The sequence below is a fragment of the Aquarana catesbeiana genome, linkage group LG01 (genome assembly GCF_042186555.1).
Source record: "Aquarana catesbeiana isolate 2022-GZ linkage group LG01, ASM4218655v1, whole genome shotgun sequence".
NCBI classification, from domain to species: domain Eukaryota; kingdom Metazoa; phylum Chordata; class Amphibia; order Anura; family Ranidae; genus Aquarana; species Aquarana catesbeiana.
The window spans coordinates 386,153,862-386,179,084 of NC_133324.1; the positions used below are offsets into that span (position 1 = coordinate 386,153,862).

Below are 25,223 nucleotides of genomic sequence, written 5' to 3' on the forward strand. Positions count from 1 at the left end.
CAACATGGCACCTCATGGCAAAGAACTCTCTGAGGATCTGAAAAAAAGAATTGTTGTTCTACATAAAGATGGCCTAGGCTATAAGAAGATTGCCAAGACACTGAAACTGAGCTGCAGCACGGCCACCATACAGCGGTTTAACAGGACAGGTTTCACTCAGAACAACCCTACCCATGGTTGACCAGTGCACGTGTTTAGCGTTATATCCAGAGCTTGTCTTTGGGGAATAGACATAGGAGTGCTACCAGCATTGCTGCAGAGTTTGAAGGTGTGGGGGTCAGCCTGTCAGTGCTCAGACCATATGCTGCACACTGCATCAAATTGGTTTGCACGTCCCAGAAGGAAGTCTCTTCTAAAGATGATGCACAAGAAAGCCCGCAAACAGTTTACTGAAGACAAGCAGACTAAGGACATGGATAACTGGAACCATGTCCTATGGTCTAATGAGACCAAGATAAACTTATTTGGTTCAGATGGTGTCAAGCATGTGTTACGGCAACCAGATGAGGAGTACAAAGACAAGTTTGTCTTGCCTACAGTCAAGCATGGTGGTGGGAGTTTCATGGTCTGCCGACACTGGGGAGCTACAGTTCATTGAGGAAATCATGAATGCCAACATGTTCTATGACATACTGAAGCAGAGCATGATCCCCTCCCTTTGGAGACTGGGCCGCAGGGCAGTATTCCAACATGATAACAACCCCAAACACATCTCCAAGATGACCACTGCCTTGCTAAAGCAGCTACGGGTAAAGGTGATGGACTGGCCAAGCATGTCTCCAGACCTAAAACCTATTAAGCATCTGTGGGGCATCCTCAAATGGAAGGTGGAGAAGTGCAAGGTCTCTAACATCCACCAGCTCCGTTATGTCACCATGGAGAAGTGGAAGAGGACTCCAGTGGCTGTGAAGCTCCCGTGAACTCCATACCCAAGGGGGTTTACACTGTTATACAAGCTGTACACTTACTACTTTACATTGTAGCAAAGTGTAATTTCTTCAGTGTTGTCACATGAAAAGATATAATAAAATATTTACAAAAAATGTGAGGGGTGTACTCACTTTTGTGAGATACTGTATATGTTTCATTCCCTGGTGTGTCTTCAGTTGACCATAAACAGACTCTTGTAACATATACAGTTGTGCTCATAAGTTTACATACCCTGGCAGAATTTATGATTTCTTGGCCATTTTTCAGAGAATATGAATGAGAACACAAAAACTTTTCTTTCACTCATGGTTAGTGTTTGGCTGAAGCCATTAATTATCAATACACTGTGTTTATTCTTTTTAAATCATAATCACAACAGAAACTACCCAAATGACCCTGATCAAAAGTTTACATACCCCAGCTCTTAATACAGTGTATTGCCCTCTTTAACATCAATGACAGCTTGAAGTCTTTTGTGGTTATTGTGGATGAGGCTCTTTATCTTCTCAGATGGTAAAGCTGCCCATTCCTCTTGACAAAAAGCCTCCAGTTCCTGTAAATTCTTAGGCTGTCTTGCATGAACTGCACATTAGAAATCTCCCGAGTGGGTCAATGATATTGAGGTCAGGAGACTGAGATGGCCACTCCAGAACCTTCCCTTTATTCTGTAGCCAATGACAGGTCGACTTGGCCTTGTGTTTTGGATCATTGTTATGTTAGAATATCCAAGTACGTTCCATGTGCAGCTTCCTGGCTGAAGAATGCAAATGTTCCTCCAGTATTTTTTTGATACCACACTGCATTTATCTTGCCACCAATTTTCACCAAATTTCCTGTGCCTTTGTAGCTCACACATTCCCAAAACATCAGTGATCCACCTCTGTGTTTCGCAGTAGGAATGGTGGACCTTTCATCATAGGTCTTGTTGACTCTGCTCCAAATGTAGTGTTTATGGTTGTAGCCAAAAAGCTCAATTTGGTCTCATCACTCCAAATGACTTTGTGCCAGAAGGTTTGAGGCTTCTCTTTGTGCTGTTTGGTGTATTGTAAGCGGGATACTTTGTGGCATTTGTGTAGTAATGGCTTTCTTCTGGCGACTTGACCATGCAGCCCATCTTTCATCAAGTGCCTCCTTATTGTGCATCTTGACACAGCCACACCACATGTTTTCAGAGAGTCCTGTATTTCACCTGAAGTTATATGTGGGTTTTTCTTCGCATCCTGAACAATTTTCCTGGCAGTTGTGGCAGAAATTTTAGTTGGTCTACCTGACCGTGGTTTGGTTTCAACAGAAGCCCTCATTTTCCACTTCTTGATTAGAGTTTGAACACTGCTGATTGGCATTCTCAATTCCTTGGATATCTTTTTATGTCCCTTTCCCTACCTTTTCCCGCAGATCCTTTGACAATTCTTTTGCTTTCCCCATGATTCAGAATCCAGAAACGACAGTGCAGCACTGGATGAAAGATGCAAGGGTCTGTCAGGAGACCAGAAACTCATTGACCTTTTAGACACACACTAATTACAAGCAAACAGAGCACAGATGAGGATGGTTACCTTTAATAACCCATTCAAACCCCTTTGTGTCAACTGGTGTGCATGTTATCAGGCCAAAATCACCAGGGTATGTAAATTATCGATCAAGGTCATTGGGGTAGTTTCTGTTGTCATTATGATTTAAAAAGAGTAAACACAGTTGATTGATAATACATGGCTTCAGCCACACACTAACCATGAGTGAAATAAATGTTTTTGTGTTATCATTCATATTCTCTGAAAAATGGCCAAGAAATAATAAATTCTGCCAGGGTATGTAAACTTATGAGCACAACTGTATGTTGCATATAAAGCTTTTTTAGAGCCTTCAAATAAGGAAGAAATCCAAAGAAATACTCACAATATAGATCACTGTGAATTATGAACATATACGTTTTGAATAAACAATACTCTTTGATGCCATGACTGACCTATATAACTTGATTTATCGATGAAAACAGAATATCCTAGTCCAACATCCCAAAGACATTTGTTTACATGTGATGATCCTAGGTTACCAAATGAATACTATTGCTATGGATCAATTCAGCATGAAAAGTCATGAAATAACTAAAGATGTTAGGGACTGAGACAAAATTACTTCTCTCTAGATTTCCTTGTTTTGAGCTTGATGCAAAAGATGTGAGTAAATCCACATTCCCAAAACAATAAAGAATAGAAAATCCAAGAGAAAAGTATTGCAATACAGATACCGTGTTATGCTCATCTCAAATCAAAAGTTCTATTGAATTGGAATTACATATGAATTAATAAATGTTATTTTTAACATATTGCACAAGCATTTGAAGCTTAACAAGACTTTTTTTTTTTGCATATACTGCAAACAACAGTGTCATACTGTAAACTTCTGTAACAAAATGCAAAACATGACATTTTACTCTTATTATGAGTTAGAGTAAATCAATTTACATTTATTGATATAGAGGTCCCTATTTATATACTCTTTAGGATTCTTTAGATAGGTTAGTATGCAAAAACTTAAAGTTGATCTATTAAAATTGAAAATTTCTTGCTGGGATGGGCAAACAAAGAATAATGGAAATTATGGAATATATATATATTTTTTCTGCTAGCAATTGTTCTGTTAGCTTATGCACTGGGTCATGTGATCTCTTCTGAAGAGGTTTAGATTGCCTTTGGTAGATCAATCCCATTATCTACTGTAGGAGAGGATCAGCCAAACAGGCTTTTTACTTTGAAAAGGAAGTGGTACTTTGCTATGGAATTTTCCCCAGAGCTGAGTGAATGAGGTGAGGCTCTGCTCACTACCACCATCCAATCATGTACAAGCAAAATTCTGTTTTTTATGATGCTTGCACATGATTGTACAGTATAATGCCAAAACCCCAGGTAAAGATTTCTATCTTTGTTTGTGTCCCTGTTGCAGATCTTTTCTCTGTCTGGTAAAACTTGTGGAAACTGGTGGAATAGAAAGCGAGTGTAATGTCTAATGAACTGATATCAGTAAAGCCCAACAGGCTTCCCAACTCTATCTAAAATAAGAAAATATTTTTGGCTTTTTATTAATTGATCTCAGTATGAACATGCTTTGATGTTAACATTCACTTTACAAATCATCAAGAAATGTTCACACATTATTTTCTAAAAGTAAACATTTTAAGAAGTATAAATATTTTTTCTGTTATTTTTTCAAAGCTAATACGTTTACTATTAGCAAAATATATGTTTATATACAGTGATTACTTTCTTGGTCTAAGGCTTATCTGCTATTAGTCCAAATAAAGTCTAAATAAAGACAATTGCACACAGTCTATGATTCAAATTTCATCCCTACCGGCAAAATACCATTCTAAACAGTCAAATTGAAGACTTGAAATATTGTCTTCTAAAAAAGATTTCCAAAAAAACTGTCTTATTTAGTAACGGTTTACTTGCTGTAAGCAGCTGAAGCTGTGGATAGCCATACACTAATCTGGCTGTACAACTCAGCTTGGGAATTGAAGGCTACACATACTATGAGGCCTTCATAGAATCTCATCCTCCATCATGGTTGTTAAATACCAAAACATACCTTGTGGTATGTTAGTTTTTTCTGTTCTTATAATTGGTAAGATTGCTTTGCCTTGGGAATTCTGGTGCCAGAAAGTGTGAACACATGTACATTTTCATTGCCGATTTGTATTTGACAGTGATGGCTTTACTGCAAATGCCAACTAAAAAGTTATCGCAATCAAAAAAACAAATACTAAATTACCTATCGTTAATCTTAACCTAACCCTAAGCCTCAACCTAACCTTTAAACCTAACTCTATAGCTTCACATAACCCTTACAGCTAACCCTTCACCTTGAGTGATATTTGAAACATAATGGTGATAAATACTATAATGTAACAATTATACTGGCAATACGTGTGCCAGTAATACCATTGCACTGAAAATTTGCTACACGGTACCTTCCTGGCACAGCCCACCCTGAGTAATGTTGCACCTTTGTAAGCCAGCTCAGAGCTGGAAACCTGTCAGTTTCTGAATTTGAGAACTGGTTGTAAATCTTAAAGAATATGTCACTGCCATAGAGACTGATTCTGAAAGTGTCAATAGTAAGTACTACCTCAATTTGCCGCATGTGTCAGTAATGTTACCGACTCTGGTGCAAATTAGTTCTCAAGGGAACTACTGCCAGAAATCGGTTATTAGGGCGTTTTTGAATTTCCCTGCATATGTCACTGCTATCTTCAGGGTACTTAGCATATGTCGGCAGTCAAAAAAAGTAATAAAAGATGTAGAGGCTTTGCTGTTGAATGTTTACACAAAAGGGAATGTTGAAATCATGTGAATATTCACTTCAGTTATCCGATCGCGTGAAAATTCCTGTTTACTTATTTTATCTGCAAATGGTTGGATTTTTAAAGTGAGTATTCACACAATTTAAAATGATTTAATAATAAGGTCAAATATTGAATGGATATTCACTTGTTTAGTGAGTAAACATTTTCAACTCCCTTAGTAGAGCAGCCTTATTGTGTTTCATCCACTGTAGGACTCAAACACACAAGCATCTGCAACATCATTTAATGCATTTACCAGAATAACAAAGGGAGGATTGGAATATGAATTAATAATACCATGCACAATTTGTCTTTGTTTCCCCATTGTAGCCACACTGGGTTCAGCGTTGTCTTTATGCTGTTTGGGAATAGCCTTTCTGTGTCAGTGCAGCACATTAAACCTCTTTGCACAGCCATACCATACATACAATAGAGAATGAGTGGGTTATGTGATTACTCCTTATATAGATAAGCACATGTTGCATGAACATTTATCAAGCAGCATATATGAATGCAAATTTTTGGATAGAGTGGTAAGAGTTAGAACTTTTTTTTAAAGTTTTAACTGCTGTGTGAGTCCTTGTTGCAGAGTTTCCCTCCTTACTTCTGGTCCTGGTGACAAGAGAATAGGAAATGTTTACAAGCAAATCTTCACAAGCAACCCCACATATGTAGAAAAAAGTCTAAAGCCTCATACACACAATCGGATTGTTGGCCAACAAAACCGTGGAATTTTGTCCGAAGGGCATTGGGCCAAACTTGTCTTGGATACACACGGCCACACAATTGTTGGCCAACAATTATGAATGGAGTGACGTACTACGTTGTTTTTCAGCTCATTAGCGCCACCCTTTGGGCTCCTTCTGCTAATTTCGTGTTAGAAGTTTGGTGAGTGTTGATTCGCACTTTTCATTTCGCGCTATTCAGTTAGTTTCAGAATGGCCGTTCGTCAACCAGCCATGTTGCGGAATCGGAGGAGATAATGTGTTATTTATTATTGGCCTTGAAGTTATTGCTTTGACATTATTTTTTTGGTTGAAAAATGATTTGTTTTGGTATATTTTCTATATTTTTGGATGCATAGAATGCACTTTTTGGTTAAGTTCTATTGGCAGATAGCATTGTCTAATTGTATTTGTTTTCTTTTTTTAATGCACAATAAAAAAAATTGTGTAGAATAATACTATGTGTTTTACTTCAAATGACAGTTTGGGAGTAGGCAGTTACATTAAAAAAATTACAATGTAAAATTGACAAGGGACACCAACATAGTTGTATGTTTGATCTATTGGCAGATAAAAAAAAATGTGTAGAATGATACTTGGCTATGTGTTTTACTTCAAATGACAGTTTGGGAGTAGGCAGTTACATTTAAAAAAATACAATGTAAAATTGACAAGGAACACCAACATCGTTGTATCTTTGATTTTAAAAACTACAGGATAATGGTGTTGTGGTAACTTGCCCCCCCCCCCAAAAAAAAAGCATAATAATATTATTCTTGATATCACTAGAAAAAAAAAAAAGCCTTGGAAAATTTGTTTGCAATAACTCCATCAGTATCACCACCAGCAAAGCAGCTTCATTATTATCCCATTAAAGAAGAAGAGAATTGTGCGCTGCATTTGGAGATTTCATAATTTGCCACATCACAAATGTTAATTCTCCATTATGAACGCTAGTTTACAAGACCGACCACTTGTGGCTCGTCCTTGCTTCCGAGCATGCGTGCTTGTACTTTGGACTTTTGTCCGATGGACTTGTGTGAGAATCCGACAACAGACATTTGTTCACGGAACATTTTAAAACATGCTATCCAACATTTGTCCACGGAAAGTTGGCCAACAATTGTCCGATGGAGTATACACATGGTCGGATTTTCCACCAACAGCCTGACATCACACATTTCCCCTTGGAAAATCCGATCATGTGTATGAGGCTTTAATCGATGATCAAAGAGGAGTCATTACAAACCGGTAGTGCCAAAAGATCCCGTTATTATCAATTAGTCTTGATAAAAACAATTCTGGTGTGGTCCCCAAATATTGGTTTGTTATGACAACTATTGAGTGTCCAAGCAAAAGACTATATTCTACATATGGAGGTGTACTGGGAAGGAACACTGCAAGTAAAAGCTATAAAGCTAAAAAAATAGTCTTCTGTTCAGAGCCAGGCTTTAAGTACTGATTTTGCTGCTATTAACAACAAATCAGAGTCTTCACTTCAGTCCTCCAGGATATGTATTAAAATGAAACCAAAAATGTAATTAGTTACCATGGAAAACCTTTATATTAAAGCGGAGGTACACCCTAAAAAAAGAAAAATACTGTATCGCGTATAACAGGCGCCGGTGTATAACACGCACTCCAAGTTTAAGAGGGAAGTTTAAGGAAAAAACTTTTAGGAGGAAAGTTTAAGGAAAAAAACTTACATTTGAAGTGTGTATCTGCAGCCTTGCCCAGTGTTCATCTGCAGCCTTGCCCAGTGTCCAGCCTTGCCCAGTGTTCATCTACAGCCTTGCCCAGTGTCCAGCCTTGCCCAGTGATCATCTGCAGCCTTGCCCAGTGTCCAGCCTTGCCCAGTGTCCAGCCTTGCCCAGTGATCATCTGCAGCCTTGCCCAGTGTCCATCTGCAGCCTTGCCCAAAATTGCAGCATTATCATTTTTTAATTGATTTAGCCGCCAAGATTTTTAAAACTATTGCGCCGCTCACCACTGCTCATCTCGGAGTCCTGCCCCTTGGCCCGGCTCCTATGATGGACACATCACCGGTCCAATGGCGGCACGTAAAGGCTAGGAGGTGGGACTGCGAGCGGAGCCGAGCCGAGTACACTCGGCTCAGTCTTTTTCAGCGATGCTTGCTCTTCCACTCAGACAGCAGGAATGCGGGATGGCGTGACTGCGAGCGCAGCCGAAAGGAGCCGAGCCGAGTACACAGTACACTCGGCTCGATTCAGTCTTTTTCAGCGTTGCCTGCTCTTCCACTCAGACAGGAGGTGGGACGGTGTGACTGCGAGCGCAGCCGAAAGGAGCCGAGGCGAGTACACAGTACACTCGGCTTGGTTTGGTCTTTTTCTGCAGTGCTCGCTCCTCTTCCCCTCACAAACAGCGGGGATCATCGTATAACACGCACCCACGATTTTCCCCTGATTTTAAGGGGAAAAATTGCGTGTTATGCGCAGATAAATACGGTACATAAAAACGCCCGTTTAAATACATTCAAAAACATTTGAAAAAAAAAAAATGTTTTACTTACCAGAAATGCCTGTTGCTAGGCAGATTGTCCTAATCTGCCACTTCCTATTCAGCGGTGATCTGCAGTCTTTTCCTCCTCGTGTTGATTTCTGGGAAATTTGGGCACGGTGTCTTCTGGGACCTGTATGTGTCACAGAAGACAGCCGCCCCCGGGGGACTTGCGCATGCGCAGGAGGAAACTTGCAGTGAAGCCGCAAGGCTCCACTGCCTGTTTCCCTTAGTGAGGATGGCGGCGCCGACACACGATCGGCCTGGGGGGGGCCGACATCGCTGGCACCCTGGACAGTGTCCTTATTAAAAGTCAGCAGCTACAGTGTTTGTAGCTGCTGACTTTAAAAAAAAAAATTTTACGGCTGGAACACCCCTTTAAATAAGTCCACTTGTACTTTTTTCAGGTCGGATGGACTTCAAAAAAGGTATGTATAGTGATTTCTTCTTTACGGGGCTAGATAGGTTAGTGTTAGATCGTGGATGTATGTAGATGCAGGGATTTTAGTGTTAGGGTAGACTTCTACTTTAAAGTGGAGTTCCACCCAAAAATGGAACTTCCGCTTTAAGGGAGGTGACCCCCTGACATGCCACATTTGGCATGTCATTTTTTTGGGGGGGAGCCGGGACCCTCAGAGGGTCCCAGCTCCCACTTCCTCAAGGCACACTGCAGCACCGGAAGGGAGATCGCCTTTACCTCCTCATTCTCAGCAATCATTTGGGATACCTCACAGGTCCCAGATGATTGCCTGGCCAGCCACAGCCGGGCGCCCACACTTACAATGCCGGCGCCGCAGAGAGGAGAGGGAGACAAGCGGGACTTCGCTCCCCTGCATCGCTGGACCCTGGGACAGGTAAGTGTCCGATTATTAAAAGTCAGCAGCTGCAGTATTTGTAGCTGCTGACTTATTTTTTTTTTTTTTTTTTTTAGCAGAACTCCGTTTTAAGATAAAAAAAACCTTCAGTGTGCAGCAGTCCCCCCTCAGCCCTCCTAATACTTACCTGAGCCCCATTTCGATCCATCGATATTGCACGAGAGCCTCAGCCGTCCGCAACTCTCCCTCCTGATTGGCTGAGACACAGCAGGGGGTGCCATTGGCTCTTGCTGCTGTCAATCAACATCAGTAAGCCAATGAGGAGAGAGAGGGGCGGGGCTGAATCACGGCTCCGTGTCTAAATGCTCTGTGAAAAACCACTGCACAGATCAAGTAAGTATGATATGTTTGTTATTTAAAAAAAAAAAAAAAAAAAAAAAAAAGAGACTTTAATATCACTTCATTTGATTCATCAAGGGTTCTCTTATAGTCAGAAAATCTGCTTACATCTGCAGTCAGAAATTAGTCTCCTCCTCCACTGGTCACATTGGAGGAAATTACCAGGTCTTTTAAGAAGCAGAATAGAAAATTGGGGACGCATAATATGTATAATTTATATCAGTATTTCTTGATGAATCAATTATATAGGGGATATCTCTAATAAATATGCCAATTAGAGGATAACATGCAAAGCATGTTATTTGTTTTTACATAGTGAAACAAACTGATCTATTATACCTTCTGCAGTTGATCCTCAGTCTAAATTTCCACATTTTGCCATCAACTGAAAATTGCATAATATCAGTTATATCAATCTCCTAATTGCATCATCAACATATCATTGTAAGCAAGAAGTTTGCAGAACTCCAAAATACTAAAACAATGCAAGACATACAAATCTGAATGAACAGAAAATTTGATACAGAAATAACATATTAAAATATGTCAAGATTAATTTAGTAATAGAGGAAATGCTAAGAACGTTTTGCAGCAGAAAACATTATGAAGCACTGCAGATAATACTGACAAAAGTGCACTTTGCAGCAGATGTGTGCCACATGTTCATCATAATTTATGCCACTTTTAGCATTGCCGTAATTTATCAAATAACAAAGGGAAAAACACCAGGAAGCATAATGTGCAACATACTTTTTGCACTACGTAAATCTAATCCTATTCCTATGAAGTCATTTAAAGTTTCATATTAGGCCAGCTGGAAGCAGTACATATAGCCTTTTTGTGCCAATCCTTACATTAATACAAACCAAGGCATGCAAAAAGTCACTTTGATGACATCTTTCACATTTAAGTGGGTTTTTGTGAAGGCTATGAGGTTCCAGCTGTCAGTCTTCCAGTGCAAATTAGAGAATTGTATCTTACTAGTTAGTTGCTATAAGCAACACAGGCAAATACATTTTTCCACTTATGTATAGGTTAAAATTCTGGATTTTGTATCATATTGTTAGTCTATTTGAAACAGGCATACATTTTCCAGAAGATATCAGACAATTTTTTTATTTGACAATGAGAATTTACCTGAATTTTAGTTGGTGCCTATTAACATTGTGGAGTAAAGTAAAACAACTTGTGCAAACTTTAATAACCTACAATAACCAATTAAATTTGACCTTTTTTCCTCAATGGAGCACAGCTAAAATATGATTTGTTGCTATTGGTTACTGCACGTTGCAGTGTTTTTTTTAAATAGACACGTTAGTCTATACTTGCTATGCTGGCCATATATTCCACTTCTTACAAGCAATGCAAAGGATTCAAGAATTTACCATATTAGTAGTATATAGTCAACAAGCGAAAAGCAAAAAGAAACTAAAAAAAAAAAATCTGTGTTGTCAGCCCAAGGAAATCTTCTTTTTCTTGTGTGATCCATCCAGAACTAGACTTTTTTTGAATTTTTGGAGTCAAGAGTACAACTCATGTCTGATCTAGCACCTTATCAATGGTTTAAACAGGAAGCTGTTTCTAGATAGGTTTTGAGATGTATCTATGTGTTATTAGCACAGCGACACCCAATATTAATTTACTAGATGAAGATAAAGTACTGGTTAACCTGGCAGAGACCCACAGTTTTCTAGGGCTTATCCTATTCACATCTGTCTCATCCAACAAAAATATTATAATTAATGTACACCTATACTCATATAAGGGCCAGGAGAAACGTATTACAGCAATGAGTAGTGATATGAGATGCATCTACTCCCTGCAATGCATCCCATAATTTGCATAGAGCCTTCCTGGGAAGATTGGTGCTACAGAAGAAAACCTCGGAGGCTCTGCCATTTAAGGACCAGTAGGTTACATGTAAACAGCATCTAAAATGATAGTGACAGGTACACTAAGCCTAGTGTCATTTGGTGGCCTGTGGGTTTCTCTTAAGGACAAAAAAACCTTAAAAATAAGATTATTACAGAAAGAGCTATGAATAATATTTAGGCTACACATGCAAACTTTTTTTTTTTTTTTAACATAAGATATTCCTAATAAAACATTTATAAGGTTGGGGGTAATATTTTAGTACACACAACAGAGTTCATGTTGGTTGCTCTGATAAAATGATTTTACAGCATGATTTCTTCAGCTATTCATAGTTCAAAATAATGAGTAGCGTGATCTATAGGTTTTACTTGGCAGCACAGTAAATGTTAATACAGTAAGAGCTATCTAACATTCTGCAGGTTACGGCTTTACTATACAGATATGCTTTTAATCCAGCAATGACATAATAATGATAGTACTTAAAATTCTTTACTATTTTTGTCTTTTGTGGTTGGTCACAGTATTAAAGTAGAACTCTAGCCATAACGTTATCTTAGTTTGGGATAAATTCTTACCTGTTCCATTCTACATCTGTCATGGCTGTCTGTGCTCCTGTTCAGAGAACTTAATCACTTCCTATCCCAATACCTGCAGATTAAGTGATGGAAAATCTCCCCAAATGGGACATAGGCATAAAAATCTTACCAATGTTCTAACTACTTTCCCACTCTATAACAAAATAAAAAAAAAGTACTGGATGGAGTTTAAGAAGGCTCTCTTACCGCTTTAAGAAAAATCAATTAATTTTGGTAAAATCTCAAAGCCAACGCTTCCCATGTATTCTTTGATTACTGCTTTGCAAACCCTGAGCAACACCTAACCAAATAAAATCTAGTTATGCCCTCTTTTACTCTTGGACATTATCAGATATAGACACTGTCCGTATGCAGCAACGACAGACTGTTTTCAGCAACAAAAACGCAGAAACAAAGAAAAATAAAAACTAGTGGATAAATAATTTTTTGTTTATATTTCACAGAAAAAAAAAAAAAAAACAAGACGTAAATCATCAAATTCATTAAATGGCAAGTCATCTTGACACTAAAGGGGTTAAAATATGCCATAGCCCATCCTGCCTCAGGGAGACCAAACAACGAACAACAAAAGGAAAAACCTTTGAGCTGACATCACATCATTAGCTGACTCTTTATTTTGGCATCAATGCTTTGGTCACACAATACTGACTGCGGATCCAGGTGCTTGAATGTAAACACCCAGCAATACAAGGTAGGTCTGTTGTAGTTTTTTTTTGTTTGTTTCTTTGAAGTTCCAACGAAACAGTTCACCATTCCTCCCCACAACAGGGGGGGATGAGGGCAAAGAGAATAAAAGAAAGAGGTGACTTTTTATTTTTAATATGAAAAATCTAGAAGTCTAATAAGTGGGACCCTCTGCAGTAGTAGCAGCTAAATCACCCCTTGAGTGTACATGTTCTGCAGCAGAGTTGCTGAAGTACTTTCCTTATACACAGGTTGTTCTTTTTTACTAGCATACAGAAGCCACCCTCAGCCCACGCTTCTTCCGTTGCTTTCCCGAGGTTGACAGTAGGAAGGAGTAGAAATGTAAGGATTTTCAAGAGCAGATGATGAACATGGAGGAAGGTTTGATTTGTAAGATCAAGCAGATCAGGTTGAAGAAACCATTCAGCAGCAGGAAACAAGGAAATTTGGTCCATCAGAGGTAAATTTCATTTCGAAATAGTTTCGACAGGTAGAAATATAGTGGTCCAACAAGGAGTGATTGATATCCATTGATAAAAGAGAGTAGAAAAAAAAAAAACAAAAACAAAAAAAAAAAACAAGAACAACATTAGAATACAAGTTTTAGAAAAAATAAATGTATACATAAACCAACAGCAACAGAAGTGTCATTTTCAAGAATAAAAAAAAAATATAAAGAACTAGGACACAAATTTACTTGAAATACGGGACATAATTAGCATTCTCAACCTTTGCTATCAAATCACATAGGGGGCATATTTTGGGTGTCAACATTTTAACCAGTTATTAATGTTCATTAAAACATATACAATAGACATACATCCAGTAAGCCCCTTTCTAGAAGTCACACATCCATTACCTATCTCCTTTGCAAATACAGCCTCATACCCCCAAAAGCCCAAAGCTGCAAACCAGGAACCATTGCTTTTGGTACAAATTTAATTTTGTAAGTGCTAATTCAACATGCATGTGGAAGGGAACTGACAAGGCTTGTGGCTTAACTTCCTCATGGCTTAAAAATCTTCTGGGGTGGTACGAGAACAAATACAATAAAATGATGAGAAGCACCTTACCTACAGTAACATCCCAATTCTTCCCTGTGGTTCATACCACCATATTGAAAATGAGCAAACTGCCTACAGCTTATGGAGTATTGCAACAATGATATTCCAACACAGCATCACATTGGAAACAAATGTAAAATGTAATAAAGATGTGGAAGATCAGGGAGGTGCTCTCAGTACAATGTTGCCTTTCTTGATATCAGCTTTAGTGGCAAAACTAATGAGAGTAAGTGGGATTTGCTTTTTTAATGTGTGTTTTGCAAACACCACATCTGGGATGGCCCAGATACAATATAGTGCATTGTTCTGCACTAAAATAAAACAATACCATATGGAAATGGTCCTAAGAGAAAAAGAAAAAAAAACAAAAAAAACAGCAAACACAAGCGTTTTGGCATTTTTAAGCTGGATACTTTAAAAAGTTCCAGACCATTCTTTTCATCAAAATCTTTGCATGGGATTTTGCATTTAACATTGTGTATATAAGAGACTGCTGCTGGGTGCCGGTGGGTATAGAAAAGATTCACCCCCTTTAAAATAATCCCATTTTGTTGCTTAGCAGCCTGAAATTGAGACAGACACAGTTTCTGTTTTATCCAGCTGTATTTACTTGTAACATTTAAGTGAAATATATAACACCAACATATCAGAAAGAAATCAAAAACAGAATCAATGAGTTAGAAAAAGGATCCCCCCTCCTAAAAATGACTTGCAAACTCAATCAGGTGTAGCTAATCACCTTTTCAATAGCACAAAAAGCCATTTGACTTTCAACTGTGATCAGCTGTGGTCATTTGCATTAGCTAAGCATGAAAAGAGCTTTCCTGGAGCATTTCAGTCCCTGGTAGTGCAACTTAAGCAAACAATCAACTATAGTTGGCAAGGCACTGTCAAAATCTCCAGGATAATGTTCTGGACAGGCAAAAATAAGGATATGGATACAAAAACATTTCAAAGGCTTTATTAATCCCTAGAAATGCAGGGAAGTATATTAAGAAGTGGAAGGTATTTGGTACAACACAGACTCTCCCTGGATCAGGAGATCACTCCAAACTGGATGAAAGAGCAGGGAGGAAACTGGTCTACCAAGAGGCGTACAGCAACTCTGAAGCAGTTGCAGGAATTTATGACAAAGAGTGGTCATTGTGTGCATGTGACAGCAATATCACAAATTTTTCACAAATGTGGCTTGTATGAGAGGGTTGCAAGAAAAAAAACAATCCTCAAGAAAGGCCACATGCAGTCACAACTGAGCTTTGCCAAAACACAACTTGGAGATTCTGAGGCCACATGGAAAAAGGTGTTATGGTCAGGTGAGACTAAAATTTAATTCTTTGGTCTCAACACCAAACTATATGTCTGGCAGAAATCCAATACAGCTCACCATCTAAATAACACCATTCCTACAGTAAAAGCATGGAGGTAGTAATATCCTGTTATTGGGATGTTCCTCTGCAGCAGGGACTGGAGCACTTGTCAGGATAGAAGGAAAAATGGATAGAGCAAAATATCATCAAATTCTTGAGGAAAATCTGCTGCCCTCTGCCAGAAAGTTGTCAATAGGAAGAAAGTTTACCTTCCAACATGACAATGATCCAAAGCACACAGCAAAAATGACCACTCAGTGGTTGAAGGAGAAAAAGGGTGAATGTCCTTGCATGGCCTAGTCAGAGCCCAGACTTAAACCCCATTGAAAATCTGTGGACTTGAAGACTGCAGTCCACAAATGATCACCATCAAATTTAACTGAACGTGAGCAGTTTTGCAAAAAAGAGTAGGCAAATATTACAAAGTTTAGATGTGCAAAGAGACATATCACAACAGACTAAAGGCTGTAATTTAAGCAAAAGGTGATTCAACAAAATACTGACAAGGGGGAGATCATTTTTCCAACTAAGCATAGTGATTGTTTTCAAATTTTTAAAACATTTTTCTGACATGTTGGTGTTATATCTTTTACCTGGGTGTTTTAAGTTGCACTGAGTAGATACAGCTGAATAATAAAAAAAAACAAAAAATTAAAAAAATGTTTCTGTCTTCATTTCAGGCTGCAAAGCAACAAAATGTGATTATTTTAAAGGGGGTGATACTTTTCTATACCCACTGTAATTTCAGCAGCTCAAGCAGACTCAGAGCTGCCACTTAAGTGACACTCTATAGAATGGGTGCCCAACCTGTGGCCCTCCAGCTGTTGCAGAACTACAAGTCCCATCATGCCTCTGCCTTTGTGAGTCATGCTAGTAACTGTCAGCCTTGCAATGCCTCATGGGACTTGTAGTTCTGCAACAGCTGGAGGGCCACAGGTTGAGCACCGATGCAGTCTACAGTATTCCCCTTTGCTCCTCCCCTGGCAGCTATATGAATGGTTATGGAAGGAATGTTGTGGAATATCCTCTTCCCAAAGTAATCAAGTTTTCTAGTAAGTTCAAAGTCACATTGCAAGTTCAGAAAGAAAAACATTGCAAGTAAGCATTTATAATACTTGATTTTTCTGTGCTTTTACTTGCAATTCATTAAATTGGAGACAGGGTCCCTGTAAAGCCTATTGGTTTAAAATAAGAATTCAGCCATGAACATGTACACTGTTATTAGTTTATTATGTATGTCCATATTTTGCTACATACACTAACAATTGTTATGTAGAATTTTTAGTTTTAGTGTTCATTCACAATGGGCAATGTTTCATGTATGAATAGTGGTAGATTTTTCTACTGCAATCAAGTACCATTGAAAGGCTGGTGGGGGTCGAAACATTGTGCTCTTTTCTTGTATCATATAACTAGGAATGAGATAATCCCAGAACTGTAATTACATCCCAGGATTGATTTCAGAGTGAATGCTGATTTGTAAAATTACATAAAAACCTATTTTAAAGCCCTTTGTGAATTGTTGTGTAGTCTGACATTAATTCATTTTATTTCTTTATTGTAATGATGTAGCATCATAAAATGATACATACAACCAGTGACATTAGGCACTGACCCTGAAGGAATTTTTAATGTCCCTAACAAAGACATACACATGCAAACTTTAAGACAACCATTGCACTGCACCAAATAACCTTCCAATATTATGCTTTTTAGGGGAAACCTGAGTTCTTTGAGAAAAACCATGCAAACACAGGAAGAACAAAAAACTCCATTCAGTGGGTCTCTCATTGGAATAAAAAACTAGCATGCAGAGCTGCAATGCGAGAGTGCTAACCACTTAGCCACCATACTTACCCCTGGCATGAGCTGCAATGGAGCATTAGCTTTTCTGGCAAACATTACGTTCAAAGGCAAAATGCAGACATAGTTCATTAGCTTTCATACTTATTCACTACTCTGTTTTATGTTCTGCCTGTAGTTTGTTTTAATCTATTTGTTCTGCTCTGTTACCATGAAAGTATACTAGCAAAAATGCAGCTTCTTCTTGAAATGTAGTTAAAGGAGTTGTAAAGGCAGAAAGTTTTTTCATCTTAATGCATTCTATGCATTAAGATAAAAAACCTTCCATGTGTAGCAGCCCCCCCCCCCCTCAGCCCCCCTAATTACTTACCCGAGGTCCCTCTCAGTCCAGCGATGTCCACAAGTGTCTTAGCGCCGTCCGGGACTCTCTTCCTGATTGGCTCAGACACAGCAGTGGTGCCATTGGCTCTCGCAGCTGTCAATCAATGCCAGTGAGCCAATCAGGAGAGAGAGGGGGCAAGGCAGGGCCGCAGCTCCATGTCTGAATGGACACATGGAAATGTGATTTGGCTCGGGTGCCACCATAGCAAGCTACTTGCTACGGGGGGGAAGGGCCAGGAGAGCCAAAGAGACATCTGAGAAGAGGAGGATTTGGGCTGCCCTGTGCAAAACCACTGCAACAGAGCAGGTAAGTATAACATTTTTGTTATTTAAAAAAAAAATGAGACTTTACAATTACTTTAAAAGGGCAGTAGATAATTTGAAGGTATACTGGATTCTGCTTTATGTATGATGCAAACCATTAATTAAAGCACTATACAAAGAAAGGCTGCGCTACTGTGAAAAAGTGAGTGTGGTCAAAAACCATTTAAATGACCATAACATATACATACACAAATTACCATAAATACGTGACATATAGGATTACTTCTTTTGTATATGTGCAATGAAACATCAAATATGTTGAACAAGGTCCATACAAACGTTCCTTTTTTTTAAAAATGTCTTTCACCAGTAAAAGAATGAAAAGGCATCAATAATATTGATATAAAACACCACTCTTCTGTTGATGTGAAGCATGCACTGTTGTCACCCTGGAGAATGTGATAATAGGGAAATTCCTCCACCAAACAAAACGATCTGCCCCTTACCAGATATTTAGATCTCTTGTTTAAGGAGATCGTATATGCAGGTGGCTGTGTCCCCCAGCCACTGGGTCTTTATCAAAAATAAGGCTCCTAGGGTCTCTACTCAGGGGGTCCGCTGGATGTTAAGCTGGCACTCAAATCCCAAGAATGAAAGAAAAAGCTCCATAGCGTAATACTGACATTTATTGGTAAAAAAAAATCATAAAAAAATGCACTTACAATGTTGTAGAATTAAAATCGCGTGTGTACACAAACAATGCCGGCCGGCTCACAGCTGCTGCCCGTCGCTTCCGGGATCAGCGGTGGATGGTGGTGACGTCAGCACGTCGCTCCTCCCTACACCGTTTCGACAAACTTGTCGTCTTCCTGGGGCACGGGCGGCGTGCTGACACACCACCTTTATACATCAAACATTTGTGCAGAGACGCCCTCTTCTGAGGTCAAGGCATCCGAAACTAGATTCGCCATCTTTAAAATGGGCTAAAAGACTCATATTCCATTCTAGTGACTGGTTGTGTAATCTAAAATCTGTTCTTATCTAACACCTCATATCTAAACTTCCGCACCAAAATCGCAAGTTACTATACTGAAAGCCAACATAAATGAAAATATAAATGCAAATAAAAAATGTTATTTAAAATACCAATGACGGTGAAGGGAGAGGCCCTAAGAGTGTGGGAATCCCACCACACCTGTTTGTAGAACATAGTGGGTCAATAATAATTTACACCCCCACTCATGTATGAATTATGTTCTAACAGTTCAACTCATATAAGGGTAAATTTCTGAGAAATATTGAAATAAGAAATGATTGAAATATAAAATTACAAAAATAAATAAAATAAAATAAAATGTAAAAATAAAAATAAAAAATAAAATAAATGAATAAATGGGATGAGAAAAAGGAGGACAATAATCCCCCATGTCACAACTATGCTGGTGATATTATAACCAGAAATGGTCAATCAGACATTTCAATCAGGGGGGCATATATACATGAATATTAATTGTATCTAATAGTATATCTAAAAAGACACATTGGTTATTTGCCCGCACACCGATGATAAATAAACAAAAAATGGCAGTCTTGCATTTAGAGACGCAAAACATAAACGGATCAAGACTGACTATAGAGCAGTATATTTCTTGAAACGGGGGCACCTTAACATCTAAAATGGACCTGCATAATAGGTCCAAAAGTTACCCATCTGTTTCCATAAGGGTTTCATAGAAAACGCCATAAACTGTAGGAAGAAGGGTGCACCTTATAAGGTGGGCCCCTAATGAACTGAGCTCAAATACTCCAATAAAAACTAGACAGAGGAGTGTCCTGTGTGTCATATTCACCCAAACCGGACGCCTTGATCTGAGAATGAGGACAATGTCATAAATGTTAACCATTATCGATGAATGCATTTACATCAGTATCAATGTTAAGGCCATGGGGGGTGTAACATCGAACACGGTGGATCCAAGCCATTTCTAATCTAGACAGTTCCCTAACTAGGGATCCACCTCTCCAGTGGGCACTGTATCTGTCTATCCCTAGAAATAAGGTATTGGCCGGATTTCGATTATGGTGTAACGCATAGTGTTTTGACACCGAGTGGAATTGGAAACCATTTTTAATGTTTGTAATGTGTTCCCCTAGGCGGACTTGCATGGGGCGTTTGGTCCTGCCTATATATTGCAGCCCACATGGGCATTGCAATAAATAGACCACCCCTTTTGAGCTGCATGTAATAAAGGGCTCTATCTTATGCACCCTAGAGGTGCTGAAAGATGTAAAAGACTCAGTTTTCCTTTGCTTGTTCTTATTTAGTGAGCAGATCTGACATCTGCGACACTGATGGTAACCAGATAAATTTTGAAAGAAAGACACTTTTTGGGTGGGTGGGTCCACTACATTGGGAGCAATTCTATCTCGCAGTGAAGGGACCCCCTTGAAAACAATTTGTGGTTTTTCAGGTAAGATTGTTTTGATAACTCTATCATTTGCCAGAAGGTGCCAGTGTTTCTTTAAGATCTTAGTGATTTGGTAGTGTTGTGTGGAGAAGCTGGTGATAAACGGTAAAGAGGGTCCCCTCAAATCACCCCTAGGAGCCTCCCTCAACAAGGTGGCTCTATCAATAGCTTCCACTTGATTCATTGTTTCTACCAGCAGGTTCTTATTATATCCCTTTTCCTCCAACCTTCTCAAAATAATACCTGCCTGTACCCTATAATCCCTAATGTCTGTGCAGTTGCGCCTCATGCGTATGAATTGGCTCTTTGGGACAGACCTAAGCCACGGATCATGATGGCAGCTCCCAATGGGGATGAAAGCATTCCGATCCGTTTTTTTAAAAAAGGGAGGCTCCTAGGGGTGATTTTCAGCACCTCTAGGGTGCATAAGATAGAGCCCTTTATTACATGCAGCTCAAAAGGGGTGGTCTATTTATTGCAATGCCCATGTGGGCTGCAATATATAGGCAGGACCAAACGCCCCATGCAAGTCCGCCTAGGGGAACACATTACAAACATTAAAAATGGTTTCCAATTCCACTCGGTGTCAAAACACTATGCGTTACACCATAATCGAAATCCGGCCAATACCTTATTTCTAGGGATAGACAGATACAGTGCCCACTGGAGAGGTGGATCCCTAGTTAGGGAACTGTCTAGATTAGAAATGGCTTGGATCCACCGTGTTCGATGTTACACCCCCCATGACCTTAACATTGATACTGATGTAAATGCATTCATCGATAATGGTTAACATTTATGACATTGTCCTCATTCTCAGATCAAGGCGTCCGGTTTGGGTGAATATGACACACAGGACACTCCTCTGTCTAGTTTTTATTGGAGTATTTGAGCTCAGTTCATTAGGGGCCCACCTTATAAGGTGCACCCTTCTTACTACAGTTTATGGCGTTTTCTATGAAACCCTTATGGAAACAGATGGGTAACTTTTGGACCTATTATGCAGGTCCATTTTAGATGTTAAGGTGCCCCCGTTTCAAGAAATATACTGCTCTATAGTCAGTCTTCATCCGTTTATGTTTTGCGTCTCTAGATGCAAGACTGACATTTTTTGTTTATTTATCATCGGTGTGCGGGCAAATAACCAATGTGTCTTTTTAGATATACTATTAGATACAATTAATATTCATGCATATATGCCCCCCTGATTGAAATGTCTGATTGACCATTTCTGGTTATAATATCACCAGCATAGTTGTGACATGGGGGATTATTGTCCTCCTTTTTCTCATCCCATTTATTCATTTATTTTATTTTTTATTTTTATTTTTATTTATTTTTATTTTTATTTTTATTTTTAATTTTATTTTTATTTATTTTTTTTATTATTATTTTTTTTATTTTTATTTTTAATTTTATATTTTATTTTTTATTTTATTTTATTTATTTTTGAAATTTTATATTTCAATCATTTCTTATTTCAATATTTCTCAGAAATTTACCCTTATATGAGTTGAACTGTTAGAACATAATTCATATATGAGTGGGGGTGTAAATTATTATTGACCCACTATGTTCTACAAACAGGTGTGGTGGGATTCCCACACTCTTAGGGCCTCTCCCTTCACTGTCATTGGTATTTTAAATAACATTTTTTATTTGCATTTATATTTTCATTTATGTTGGCTTTCAGTATAGTAACTTGCGATTTTGGTGCGGAAGTTTAGATATGAGGTGTTAGATAAGAACAGATTTTAGATTACACAACCAGTCACTAGAATGTAATATGAGTCTTTTAGCGCATTTTAAAGATGGCGAATCTAGTTTCGGATGCCTTGACCTCAGAAGAGGGTGTCTCTGCACAAATGTTTGATGTATAAAGGTGGTGTGTCAGCACGCCGCCCGTACCCCAGGAAGACGACAAGTTTGTCGAAACAGCGTAGGGAGGAGCGACGTGCTGACGTCACCACCATCCACCGCTGATCCCGGAAGCGAAGGGCAGCAGCTGTGAGCCGGCCGGCATTGTTTGTGTACACACGCGATTTTAATTCTACAACATTGTAAGTGCATTTTTTAATGATTTTTTTACCAATAAATGTCAGTATTACGCTATGGAGCTTTTTCTTTCATTCTTGGGATTTGAGTGCCAGCTTAACATCCAGCGGACCCCCTGAGTAGAGACCCTAGGAGCCTTATTTTTGATAAAGACCCAGTGGCTGGGGGCCACCTGCATATACGATCTCCTTAAACAAGAGATCTAAATATCTGGTAAGGGGCAGATCGTTTTGTTTGGTGGAGGAATTTCCCTATTATCACATTCTCCAGGGTGACAACAGTGCATGCTTCACATCAACAGAAGAGTGGTGTTTTATATCAATATTATTGATGCCTTTTCATTCTTTTACTGGTGAAAGACATTTTAAAAAAAAAGGAACGTTTGTATGGACCTTGTTCAACATATTTGATGTTTGATTGCACATATACAAAAGAAGTAATCCTATATGTCACGTATTTATGGTAATTTGTGTATGTATATGTTATGGTCATTTAAATGGTTTTTGACCACACTCACTTATTCACAGTAGCGCAGCCTTTCTTTGTATAGTATTTTGTAATGGAGGTTGTCTCACATTTAGGGTTGCAGCAGCACTAACACTTTTTTGAGTCTTTCACAGACACAGGTTTTTTGGTTTTTGTTTACTGAACACTTTAAGGGATAGCGCAGTATATATCTTTTGGTTTTGCATTAATTAAAGCAGTTTCATTTTGCAGTCACAAAACCAATCCACAAGGCCTAGTTAGAAAAGGTAACATTTTTTGTTTTATTTTAATATGATTTAAATACTCTAAAAGTTTCTCTTATTTCTACTACTCTAGATTATTTACTCCATATTTCATATAAAGGTAAAAATAGTTAAGTTAAAACTATTTTGTAGACAGTTTTTTTTGCCAATGGATGGAGATGTTATGCTACCATGATCTTATCATGCTCAATGGTATTAGAGAAAGAGAAAAAACATTCCTAAAAAGGGGCATTTTTTGTTCTAGTAGACTCTTGTCCGATTTTTAGAATGTACAATTTTCCATAAAAAAAACTTTTTTTTTTCAATAAACTGGAAAAATAGGATTTTTACTTAACTGTAAAATCCTTTTCTTGGAGTACATCATGGGACACAGAGCACCATAGTAATCACTATGTGGGTATATAGGCACTTTCAGGTGATGGACACTGGTATACCCAATACAGGAAGTTCACTCCCTATATAACCCCTCCTCCTACCAGGAGTACCTCAGTTTTTGTACCAAAGCTATATACTTACACCCCAGAAAGAGGGACGGGACCTCTGTGTCCCGTGATGTACTCCAAGAAAAGGATTTTACAGGTAAGCTGTTATAAAAATCCTATTTTCTTTATCGTACATCACGGGACACAGAGCACCATAGTAATCACTATGTGGGACGTCCCTTAGCAATGCTATTTGAGGGGAGAGAGACACAACCCGTAGGGCACCCCCAGACTTGAAGACCTATACTGCTGCCTGCAGCACACTGCGCCTAAAGGAGATATCCTCATGCCTTCTTACATCCACCTGAAAAAACTTTGTGAATATATGTACTGAAGACCAAGTTGCCGCCCTACAGTTATGAGCCATGGAGGTCTGGTGACGCACTGTCCAAGAAGCACTAACCACCCTGGTAGAATGCGCTTTGACTTGAAAAGGTGGAATCTTACCCCTTAAATCATAGGCTGAAATTATAACTTGCCAAATCCACTTAACGACAGTGTATTTCGACGCTGTCTGTCCTTTCTTAGGACCTTTTGGCAGTATAAATAAGACATCAGTCTTCTGGATATGAGCAGTCGTCTTTAAATAGACTTTGACCACTCAAGACAATGTAGTGACTTCTCTTCCCTGGAACATGGTTTTGGAAAAAACGATGGCAGAACAATATCTTGGTTCAGGTGGAAACCTGAGACCACTTTTGGCAGAAAACCTGGACGAGAGTGCAACACCACTCTGTCCTCCTGAAAAATCAAGTTATGGCTCTTTACAAGAAAGAGCAGCCAATTCCAAAACCCTCCTTGCTTAGGATATAGCAACCAAGAACACTAACTTCCTTGTCAGAAGGACTAAGGGAATATGTTGTATCGGTTCAAATGGCTGTTTTTGTAACACTGACAAAACTAAGTTCAATTTCCAAGGGTTCAAAGGAGGACTGACTAGTGGATTAAGCCCCATCACCCCTAGCATAAAACCCCGGAACAAAGAATGTGAAGCAAGCGGTCTTTGAAATAAGACAGATAAAGCTGAGACTTGTCCCTTGATAGTACTCAAGGCCAGCTTCGTCTCTACCCCTAATTGTAGAAAGGCAAGAATTCTGCTTATGATATACTTCCAAGGGTGCCAACCCTTGGACTCACACCAGGACACAAAAGCCCTCCAAACTCTATAATATATAGTTCTGGAAGCTGGCTTCCTTGCATTAATCAAGGTAGAGACAACTGACCCTGAAAGCCCACGTTTCTTCAGAATGTGGGTTTCAATAGCCAAGCCGTTAAATTTAGCAGTCGTAAGGTAGGATGGAATATCGGCCCCTGTGAGAGTAGGTCTGGCGATAGTGGAAGGGACCATGGATCCTCCACCGCCTTCTTTATGATTTTTGATATCATTATGATATCATTATATCATTATGATATCATTATATCATTATGATATCATTATCATAATCTCATAATATCATCATAATAATAATAATAATATCTGATATCATTATGATATCATTATATCAGTATGATATCCGGACTTTCTGGGCCACACTGGGGCTACCAGAATTACCGGCTTTCTTTCCAGTTTGATCCTGCAAAGAATTCCTGGCAGCAACTGAATAGGGGGAAATGCATAAATCAGTGAGAACTGATCCCATGGGGCCACCAATGCATCTGTTCCACATGCGAATGGATCCCTCGTCCTGGACACAAAGTTGACCA

General features: G+C 38.9%; 1 protein-coding gene across 3 annotated transcripts in view; it reads right to left on the reverse strand.

Annotated features, from left to right (window-relative positions):
* Positions 1-25,223, reverse strand: part of PCSK5 (proprotein convertase subtilisin/kexin type 5) — a 635,867-nt gene that overhangs the window by 134,128 nt on the left and 476,516 nt on the right. The window contains exon 21 of one of the 3 annotated variants that reach the window (XM_073634125.1): positions 6,594-13,184. The exons of 1 other annotated variant lie outside the window; for it this stretch is intronic. In XM_073634125.1, coding sequence (XP_073490226.1) covers positions 13,078-13,184 — 107 coding nt within the window. In that variant the 3' untranslated portion in view covers positions 6,594-13,077. Of the gene's footprint in view, positions 1-6,593; positions 13,194-25,223 lie in introns of those variants that run through there. One more of the 3 variants, XM_073634116.1, reaches the window with a different exon arrangement.